We start from the raw sequence: 11,627 nt of genomic DNA, 5'->3' as shown, positions 1-11,627 counted from the left end.
CAATTAAAGTATGCAGGTTCAGGAAACAAGGGGGCTGATCTAGGCTAGGGTGACCAGATGTCCTGATTTTATAAGGACAGTCCCAATTTTGGAGTCTTTTTCTTATATAGGCTCCTATTAGCCCCTAGCCCCCGTCCCAATTTTTCACATTTGCTGTCTGGTCACCCTAATCTAGGCTGTCATGACCCTATCATTGAGAGAGGCATTTGTGGATGTCTGTCCTCCTCTTTTACTTCAGTGTTCATTTACTTTTATCAGGATCTTTGCCTGGGAGGAGGAACTTCCAATTCAGCAGGTAACTAAAGAATGTGCCTAATTTTAAGGAGTAGGCTTTACTGGAGCTATGCATGTTGTTAATTACCTTGCTGAATCAGTGCCTCAAAGGTAAGAGCAGGGCTACCCTCCCCGCTCCCCTTTATATCACATTAATTAAAAATGGATGAGCAAAAAAAAAAAAAAAAAATAACAACACTAAATCCTCTAAAGCACATGGATGGCTCAGTCCCACCCACCCACCCACCATGGAAGCTATCTATACAAGTGCCCTAGCAAGTTTGCAGACCCATAAACAGATCGCTCCCATAAGCCTGACTGATCTGGCACAGTTCCTGTTCTTGGAAGGGGAGCACCCATTTTTCTACTAAATAATCACAAAAAGCAAGCCAGGACAAGAGCTGAATCCAAGCATTTGCAGAGCTTGTTGGGCCATCTTATTTGGCACCATGCTGCCCAGTGCTTCTGTGTTTTCAGAAAATAATTCCTCTGGTTATTTCTTTTTACTAGTAAATTCCTTAATTCTTGGTTGTATCCTACTTGCTAGTCTATATGGATTTTCTTAAATTAGGCTCATCTCAACCTGTTAATAGACCAGCATAGTCTTTACACTACACATTACATATATAATTACAGGTGTAACCAGTAGCACCATTTATTATTAAGGTTGCTTGACACTCCCCATTATAAGACCCTGTTTTCAGATGCTTATAGAACTTCGCCAAATTTTAAATTGTTTGGGCTGCAATCTCCCATACGAGGTGCCTGCCTCAGGCTATTATTATTATTATTATTATTACTATTGAAATTTCAGTCCAAATGGTTCAGCCATTTCTAAGAATGCGACTAGAGAAAAATGTTTTTTTGCTGCTGCTAAATTCTGGTGATTTTTCTTTGTAAAGTCCTAGAACCCCATGCTTCAAAACAGGGACTTAAAATTTGGCGGGGGGATAGCCTTTGTGTCAGGGATGTGCCTTTACCATCCTGTGAAAATCTGCCCAAATTTGCCAGAGTTATAGGCCTCTGAAAAACTACAGATTGCATTTATGCAAAAGAGACTTCCCAGACTTTCACAGCTAAAAGTCCATCCACCTGAAGCACCATCCAGCCTTGGACTGCAGGGAACTGAGCAGGACTGTCCCTGTAGTTGCATTTTTGGACTGCTGCTGGCTGGGCTAAGGCCAGGCAGCCCAACTGAAAGCTCTAATAAATTTGTTAGTCTCTAAGGTGCCACGGGTACTCCTTTTCTTCTTTCAACTGAAAGCAGAGGCACAAGTCACTCCTGTGTTCTCACTACCACCCACTACTGCCAAGGCCCGGAGGAAGCTGGTGCATTTGAATTCTGAGTGGACAAGAGCCAGACCTGGGGCAGGGAGAGGATTGGGATGAGTGGGAGGCAGACTGGGAACTAGAAGCAGGCAAGGAGAATGGGACAGTGAACCAATGCTAGAGGAAGGAAAAAGGAAAGGGGGGGGGGGAAGAGAACTAGGACTAGTTGGGCAAAGAGACTGGGACAAAGGACTGAGACTTTAATGAGAAGCCTGAGGAATAGAAACTGGGATGGCATAGGCAAGGAGACTAGGCCAAAGCAGGAATGGGACAGGGTGGAAGGGATAGAGAAGAAGGGGGATCAAGCTTGGGGGAAAGTAGGCACACCAAAAATCTTTACCCACTGAAACACACTTCCCTCTGGAGCCTAGAATGGAACTCAAGATTCAGGAGTCTCACCTCTCCTCTACTCTCAGCAAATATCTGTGAAATGTGGTTGAAAAGTGTCTCATCGCCCTGGTAGTGCTGGTCCAAAGAGAGGATAACAGTCTACTACTGCCAGCAATTACTCCCTTACGAAAGTAGCAGATCTACAGGTTTGAACCCGGCAGATGACCCATCTGAGTGTTAATATAATGCTACAAAATGTAATTTTTGGGCCCCCCCATGTGATTTTTAAAAAAACCTTGGAAATTATACCAAAAATTACCTTAAAAGATTACGGTTATCAAGTCAAGCACTCAAAAGTTAGGAAATGCCAGAATTATGGGTGTTGCTGGATTTCCTAATTACTGGATGATGTGTTTTTGTGTATAATTGTGTAGAAACAAGGTCCCTGCCTCACGGAAATTGATAATCCAACTAAGAGGCTGGAGAGCGAGGCCATTTAGAACTCTGCCTCCAATTTATAATAAATTGTTCTTCATTATTTGTATTACACCAATGCCCAGGGGCCACAGCAGAGATTAGGGTCCCATTGTGCTAGGCACGGTACAAGCAAAGCAACACAAAGGCTATAGCTACAACACAGAGTTTACAGTAGCGCAGCTGCACTGATGCAGCCAACATAGCGCTGTTCACACTGGCGCTTAGGTCGGTGTAACTTAAATCGCTCAGGGTGGTGGCTTATTCACACCCCATACGTAAGTATACATTATGTCACTCAGATTTAGTGTACACATAGCCAAACACAACACTCTGAAGGGCTTAAACAGACAAGCGAAGACACAGAGAGGGGAAGTGACTTAACTCAGTCACACAGTAGATCAGAGAGAGCTGGGATTAGAATCCATATCTTGCGACAGACAGATTAAGTGTTTTGCCCTAAATCTCACAGGGAGTCTGTGACAGAGCCTGGAAGAAAACCCAATGCTCCTGACTCCCTATCCCATGTTTTAACCACAAGCCCATCCTCCCTCTCCTCTGTATTTATATTTTGGCAGGTTGAGGGTGGATAGTCAGAAGATAAAATTAAGAAGTTATATTTTGGGTTGACAGCCTTCCTTTATAATATGGAATTGCCTGTACTTTAAAAAAAAATCCTAGGTTTCAGAGTAGCAGCCGTGTTAGTCTGTATTCGCAAAAAAGAAAAGGAGTACTTGTGGCACCTTAGAGACTAACAAATTTATTAGAGCATAAGCTTTCGTAGCTCACGAAAGCTTATGCTCAAATAAATTTGTTAGTCTCTAAGGTGCCACAAGTACTCCTTTTCTTTTTTGAAAAAAAAAATCTTGTATCACTTGTAGAAAGCTTTGTCTCTTATTTGCATAGTCAGATTAATAGCCACTGAACCTAAACCCAGGCAGAGCTAGCAAAATGCCACTTATTTCATTCCCCACTGGCCCACTCTGATCACAAAGCACCTAACTCTAATTCCAGGTGCTCTCCTTCTGCCTGACCAAAAGTAGGCGGTTCGTGGAACAGAGGTTTATCCTGTTTCCCCTCCAGTAAGATGCCGAACTTCCACTTCCATGGATACACAGTCAACAGTTGAATATTTTGAACCCTCCCCTGACCCCGCCTTCCTTAATTTTAATTCCCAGGCAGTTTCCATGGAAATTTGATCACTGGAAAAGAAGGTAAAAAACGCTGACTGATTTAAAAACCTATTACACTTACCTGGCTTTTGCCAATTTAACTGTTTCTATAGAAACAGGAACCAGGCCATCTAGCAGTCCCAGAGTACGAATTCACGCTCGTCAAGCCCATTTAAAGTATCACCTTTGAAACAGCTCCATAGCAGGCTACTAATGACTGTGTTGCCTAAAGGGTTTTAAATTGAACAAAAACAAATAAAAGTGTTTTCACTAAATTCCCCACACCACCACAGTTAGGCCTAGTCTAAACTCAAGTTTTAATTTTAAACAGACTATTTTGGTTTGTTTTAGAGTAGCAGCCGTGTTAGTCTGTATTCGCAAAAAGAAAAGGAGTACTTGTGGCACCTTAGAGACTAACAAATTTATTAGAGCATAAGCTTTCGTGAGCTACAGCTCACTTCATCGGATGCATTTGGTGGAAAAAGCAGAGGAGAGATTTACACACACACACACACACACACACACACACACACACACACACAGAGAGAACATGAAACAATGGGTTTATCATACACACTGTAAGGAGAGTGATCACTTAAGATGAGCCATCACCAGCAGCAGGGGGGGGAAGGAGGAAAACCTTTCATGGTGACAAGCAAGGTAGGCTAATTCCAGCAGTTAATGGTATAACTACATTGGTTAAAAAAAAAAAAAAAAAAAAACTCATCCCAAACCAAAATTAAGAGTCCTAGTTACACTAGTATAGTTACTCCTGTTCCCATACAGGAAGGGGAATAAACTGTATAAGCCACCTTTGCACTGGTGTAACTGTATACACACTGGGAGATTATTTACACTAACTATACCAGTATAATTAAAGCTTTACAACTTTCCAGCATAGAAAAGCCTCAATTACATCCCAACCAGCTGCCTAAATCTCCAGCTTCCCATTACCACCTTCCCCAATGTCTGTACAGACATCTGCAGCACACAGGGGCATTGCTGAATTTTAAAAAGTCAGCATAAACACACAATGGATATTATCCTAAATAGATTATTCACTTTTACATGCAAACAAAAAAATCTCCATTGAAGCTGCTACAGAATTTACATGATGCAACATTGGATAACTACAGAGATCAGGCGTAAAGAAGGGGACCCTTAGTGTGGAATATATGGGGCTTTGATAACCATCTGCTCGCTTGACAGTGTGTGGTGCAGATTCATTCATTATGGCATGTAAAGTATATTGAGATTCCTGGATGAAAGATGCTATAGCAGGGCAAGTTAATAAAACAAAACCAGAACCAGTGCACCAATGGATCTCGCCCTGAAGTTCATCAAACTTAGGGCTTGTCTGCATGTACAGCGGTGCAGTGGCACTGGAGCAGCTGCGCCACCGTAACACTTTAGTGAAGATGCTGCTATGTCAACAGGGAAGAGCTTCTCCCATTGGTGTAGTTAATCCACCTCCCCAAGAGATGGCAGCTATGTTGACGGAGAGCTGCCTACACCAGGGGTGTGGTCAGAACAACTATGTCGTTCAGCTGTGTGATACTTCACACCCCGAGCTATAATTATACCAATATAAAATTTGTAGTGTAGACCTGGCCTCAGCTTCTGAGGCCTGGTCTTTACTAGGGAAAAAAAGGGTGTGTTCTTAACTCAACTTAACTAACTCAAGGTAAAATCCTAGTGAAGACAAAGCAGGGTGTAGTTTTCACATGCATTAACAGGTCAACTTAACCAATAGGCTCCCCCATAGCAGGTCAGGTTTAGGCTTCATGTGTTTTACCTTTAACTTGACCTGCTAACTTGGCTGTAAACTACACCCTGTCTTGTAATCACTAGGATTTCACCTTGACTTGGATAACCTGAGTTAAGAGCACACCTTCCCCCACCCCACACCCTCCAGTGAATAGAATGCCAGTTTGGTTGACAAAGATTTCCAGTGGCAGGATCTTCCATTTAGAAAGCTCTGCCACACCAGCACAGACCACTCAAACAGATTCCAATGCCATGTGCTTCCAAGCGACTCTCACCTGCCTTGCCTGGGAAGAGATGCTTGTAAATGACCAAGTTCCAGTGCCGTCAAGGGACTTTAAAGATCACCACAAACATAGTGAATCACACAGAGAAATGAACAGGAAACCATTACAGAGACATGAATACGACTGTGTTCAGACTAGTTCACAGTACTCAAGAAACAAGCAGCTGGAGCTTCAGGTGGACTTCAGGTATAGCCCTAAGAAGGGGGATTGCAGAAGTCAAGGCTGCAGATAACAAAAGGCAGGGATGGCTATTGCAAGATGTGCATCAGATGCATTGAGTATAAGGCTTCCCCATGCTGCTTCAAACAGACTACACAAGTTGGACTGGATCAAAAAAAAAAAAAAAAAAAAAACTTACCCTGCACCTGGGGTTTGATTTTATTTTAAAGAGACCAATACTGAAACACCAGATCCAGCCCAATCCTTCCCCACAAAGGCTCAGCTGCTTGCAGAATTCCTTCCCAATGACTGCTCAGCCCACACCCTCAGTTCTCTCTCCCCAGATAACCAATCCCACTTCCCTTTTACCCAGGCAGCATAGCCCAACACATTTCTCAGAAAGCCAGCAGTACTCATTTAATCCTTTACCAGCAGAATTAACATCTGCTAACACAGTGGGATGGTTTCCAAAAAACCAACAAGAACAAAACAACCTGCCAGTTTAGGTCTCTAAGGCAGAGGTGGCCAGTTACCAGCATTTGTGATGCCTAACTCTTGTCCACTAAAAAGAGTAATTCACACTTTTCCCCAAAACTACCCCCATTTGCTCTGCAAACTCATTTCACGTAGGGGGCCATTTAATAGCCTAAGTGATATGGCTGTTAAATATTCAGTTACTACTAAGGGGGATTCAGACTTTAAGCCAGGAACTGACTTCCTTATGCCTTTTATTCTTCCATGGGCAGCCTTTATTTTTTTTAAAACTGAACCCCTTCAAATTTATCAGTATCAGAGCTGAAAACAAATATAAAATGCCCCTCCCCCTTTAGGGCTTAGCTCAGACAGATTTATTTTAGTGGAACAGCTGTAATCAAGCCCAATTTTTTTCCTACTTGATTGAATCATGACCTGGACTCCAATCCCTGCCTTCTTCTTTTATTATAAGAATGTTTCCCAGACAGTTCTGATTCTTTTTTAACCCCCTATCCAATCTCCTTGTGAATAAATACATCCTTTCTGCACCTGTTGAGGTCTGGGAACACATGCTGAGGTCTGGGGACAGGGCATATAATGTTGAGCAAAAAAACAAATAGTAATAATGCAAGGAATAGCAACAGCCAACTGGGAAACTGGCAGTTAAGATCCACAGTAAGCAGGGAAATAGATGAAGTAGTGAGTCAAACATAGCTTTACACTCAGGACACATGCACCATCTAAAGCTGATTTTTCTATACACATCTGAATGCAAATGCCACATGTTTCATCATGCCTTTCTATTTGCCTATATCCCACTTCAGCCACATTTCAAAACGAAGCACATAATGTAACACCAAACCAAGACACATGCCACTTGCTGGCTCTCCAAAATACACACACACACACACACACACACACTTTATTTTTCTCAGCTCTGCTGATCCTTACAGGGCTTTACTGCTAAATGTAGCTATGGGGAGATTGCTATTTCAAGTGTTACTTGTGGGAGACAGAGGAAAGACGCAAGCAGCACTTTTTACTCATTTCAAGTTAAAGACATTTTCCTCCATTAATGGAACAAATTAGTTAGAACAAGCCTCGAGGAACCAGTCCTGTAGGTTTAAGTGCTGAGCAGCACTGGGGGTTGAACCTGGGCATACATATGAGTTTTAATTATTCTTGGTCAAATGTCTTACCCATTAGTTTTGCCAATGCTAGCTTTCTTTCAATGTCATTCCACAAATTTCAGTCCCAATCCAAGCACAAAGAGGTGATACTGGCTTCCTAACTATGGCAAGGATGCAGAGCAAGCAAAAAGAGGGGAGATGGGAAGTCAGGGAATTGCACCAGTCTCATAGTTTTGGCATGCTCTTTTCCATGAACTCGTTTCATGGTTCAATATTTGTGATGTTAAGAGCTATTTAAAAAAATATGAAGTAATAATTAGGCTGATTTGTGAGAAAAGGAGCTTAATTTGGGTCCAAATTAATCAACAAGAACTTGCATTAATAGCCGGAGATTCAAACATGCTTTACAAGCAATGGGTTAGGTTGCTCTTTGTAGGGAGGTAAGAGGAGGTAAGTATGCTCTTAGGAGACATATTAACCTTGCCTCCCAGCTGGCTGCTGCTCCCAACCCCCCCCACCTCGTGCGAACTGGGGAAATGGGCATAAGATCATGCTGACACTGATGAAATGACGGCTACATACAGTGCATGCAAGGTATCAGAAAGTGCCTTTCACTGGTCTTTACAACACGCATTTAAAAAGGGAGACAGATCTACTTAGAGAACATGTATTAGAAAGCATATCACTCACATGGAGAGAGGTCACAACACTACCATCGTTAAACCAAAATATGACTCCAGATGAGACTACTACTATAACCAATGGTCTCATCAGTAGCAACATAGGGCTGATAGAGCATATGCCCATAGAGGTGCCATTTCGCTGTACCACTTAGAAGTACTATAGTTAGAGAAGGAGAAGCATATGAGGAAGAACTGTGATTGTATTCAGAATGTTCACTTCTTCAGGTAGCTTGCACCTATCAGACTGTGATATTTGGATGCTGTAGGATCAATCCTGCACTACAACTGTCACTGTGTAATGATCCCTGTATATTTTAATTCCTAGAATAGCTGAAATCAGCATGGGCTTTAAAGCAAAGCGTGAGGCATGTATTTTTCAAGGAATCAGAGTCAGATGGAACCAATTTCTGAGTCAACATCCCATTTTCCTTCTCCAATTTATATTACACACAAAGCCAGCTTCTCAGGGTCATTGTTGTATCCTTTTGACTCTTTTCTGGCAATGTGGTTACTGGGGTAAATTTTGTTCTGCCTGCACCAGGAACAAACAGATGTCCTGCATCTTATTTCTTCTTTTCAGAAAGCCATGTAGTATCCTTCCATGGTGCTGACAATATCACTGTTTCTCTCCAGCAGGTTCAGGACATGATGCATCACCATTTCACTTAGATAAGGACTGTAGCTCTGGCGAACACAACATAAGATGTGAAGAAAATGGCAGCCCTTTTCAGCATCTGCAGAAACAAAGGTAAAATGCAGCAAGGGTGGAAAAGACCAGCACAGGTCTCCAGTTGCCTCATATCAACTATCACAGATACAGATCAGTCACGTACACACAAATGCTGTTAGACAAGAGGAGGGCCCAGGGGTTAGAGCAGAGGTCATGGACTTTGGAAGGAAGGGGACCAGGGGGCTGAGTTTGCAGTCCTGACATTGGCTAATGCTCCCATTAACTTCACAGAGAAATGCCAGTGTTAGGGCTAAAAAAATAATCACGAAAACGTGTTATCAGTTAGACAAGACTGCCAGAGAAGGAAGGCAAGGAGCTCAAATACACGCAAGCACAACCTGAATAATGGTAATGAGTTTGGGACACCACTCTTTGAGTTGTAAAACTCAATCTACAGTCTTTCAAGCTATTCAGCCCCTCAGTCTGTCGCTCACACAGAAAAGACCCAGTGGAAATTCTTGTCCACATTTGACTGGTCTGAGTTTTAAAGCTCTAAACCCAGCCATTTAGATAAACTCATATACCCAGCCAGTAGTGAATGTTTACCCAATGCTGACACCTTGTGGCCAAGATGTTGCATTACACCTATTTTATACACCCACAAAACAAATGAATAATTCTGCATTTTACAGACTCCTAAGCAATTGCCTGAATAAGTCACAGATTTTTTTGATCTTGGGTTTCAGTGACTTTCACATTTCATAAAGAGGAGTGAACTGAAAGGCTTTTTACCTACAAAGTTACCAATTCTGGGCTTCTCTTACAACAGTTCATAGATTCCAAGACCAGAAAGAATCACTGATCATCTAGTCTGACCTCCTGTACAACACTGGCCATGGGACTTCCACAAAATAATTCCTAGACTATAAAGATGCCCCTAACTCCTAAATAACATAGGAAGTGACATTTGCTGTGCTGCCTTACGGCAAAAGCCTTCCCCGGCATTCAGCCTGGGTAAAGCCAAAGTAAGTGGGCTTTGCTCACCTGGTACATGGAACAATGGCAGAAGAGTCCCCCCTTCCCAAGTGCAGAGCAGCAGTGCAACTGCTTATGGGCTGCAGTAGTGTCTGTGGCTGCTGCATCCTACCCATGGAATGGGGATTTGGCTGGTGGATCTGTGAAGCAGGAGCTCTGCTAGCCACGTATGGAACACTTTCCCCACCCTATTTCATTATCTAGTGCTGCAGGATCACAGCACCTCCCAAAAACTGAACTGAAGAAAGAAAGAGTCCAACAAGTGGAACAGATTTCTCCCTCTTCCTGGGGACATCAGTGGAAATAAGCTTTAAGAGACTGTGCGCGCGCACACACAGGTATGCATGACAGTGAGATTGCTATCTCAGCGGTCATGGAAAAGAGTGGGTTAGAGTATTGGGAAGATAGCACGGAGTTAAGAAAGCTGTGAGGTCTGTGACTATTCTTTCCACTTCTATAAGGAAGTGCCATATAGGTCTTGAGCCACCCGCTGAGAAAGCTCAATTCCCTACTCTCACAAGTGTGATCTGTGAGACTGACAGTTGCATAGTTGCTGTGCAAGATAAGATTGACATAAAAGAGCACCTCTTGCCCAATGCATGGAGATTTTTAACTGGTTTCTTAAAATGGAGCAAACATTCTATGAGTGCAGTACATGGACTACTGGAATAATGTGCTCTTGGTAGCTAGTGTTGCTAAAGAGATGGGTGACTGCACTTTGGATCAGTTGGAGGTTTGTTTTAAGAAGGCCAGAGCACTCATTCCCAAACACAGCATGCTACAATGGCCCAGTCTAAGTCATGAAGTATGACCCAGCTCATCATGCAACAGTAGGCAGAGGGAAGGTGACATTTTGGCTGCCATTGGTCCTTGTGTGTGCAGAAGCATTGAGCAGCCCAGAATCACTCCTGACCATCTGAGGGCAGATTCCCCCTCTAGTGGGAGATGCTGAAATGATCTTCATAAGGTTACCCTTCTCCTTCTGACTTCCATTCACACAATGATCTCAGCCAGGCTCTGAGATAGGCAGACAACAGTACTATCATTCGCAGAGATAAGTGAGGTATAGAGCTGGCAGTCATCTGCCTATCATCAACAATTGATACAGGGATGCCCCAGGTAGTTTCATGTAGATATTAGGCAGTATGAGTGATAAAACAGAGCCCTCCCTGGTCCTGATTTCAACCTAGGGAAGAAGCTGTCTTAGAAGCCCTCTGTTTTGTCATGCCTTCTGGAGACAAATTCTAATGACAATTCTAGCTGCCTTTAGACCATGCTGTCAGTTCCAAGCTGGCCTCTCAAAGGGTGTTTGTTGTGAACTTGGTCGTTTGCGACTGCACTTGTTCTGGACCAGGACTGTCTTTTTAAGTGTATTATAGAATAATTTTACGGGAACCTCATTTAAAATCATATGCTAGGACTCCTATAGTACAAGAGTTTATTCATTCCAGGATGTTGGTGTATAGAGCAGAAACCCACATCATATTTACAAACTGGCTGTCTGACATAGTTCATCTTAAGAGTTAGCAGAAAGATAGTTGTAATTAACTACCAAAGACTGGACAGACAAAGATTTCCCTTCTTAAAAGAAGCTGTGGGAATTTCTTTCAACTAGTATGAGTTGTTGAGTTAGTGCCTTTCAAGTATCTCACCTCAAAGTAGGTTTTCACAGTTCCAAGTGGTTTGTTTGGTTACCCACAACCACCAGAGGGCATATGAGAGCCAGCATAGTGCCCAGTACCACCTTTAAAGTCAACAACAACATTGAACACACTTTATTTTATCCATTTTTTGTGGCCACAGGCTATTCTTCAGCCTTTCCAGTTGATTGCATGACAATTCTATAT

At 42.7% G+C, this 11,627-nt stretch overlaps 1 protein-coding gene across 7 annotated transcripts in view; it reads right to left on the bottom strand.

Moving 5' to 3' along the window:
- Positions 1–5,735: 5,735 nt before the first annotated feature.
- Positions 5,736–11,627, bottom strand: part of STN1 (STN1 subunit of CST complex) — a 76,526-nt gene continuing 70,634 nt past the window's right edge. For all 7 annotated transcript variants that reach the window (XM_043519869.1, XM_043519868.1, XM_038411066.2 and 4 more), the window contains one exon: positions 5,736–8,809. In XM_043519869.1, coding sequence (XP_043375804.1) covers positions 8,652–8,809 — 158 coding nt within the window. In that variant the 3' untranslated portion in view covers positions 5,736–8,651. The remainder of the gene's footprint in view (positions 8,810–11,627) is intronic.

Source organism: Dermochelys coriacea, chromosome 7, assembly GCF_009764565.3.
Source record: "Dermochelys coriacea isolate rDerCor1 chromosome 7, rDerCor1.pri.v4, whole genome shotgun sequence".
NCBI classification, from domain to species: Eukaryota; Metazoa; Chordata; order Testudines; family Dermochelyidae; genus Dermochelys; species Dermochelys coriacea.
Note: the sequence above shows the minus strand (reverse complement) of the source record. Positions and strands in the feature narration are given on the sequence as shown.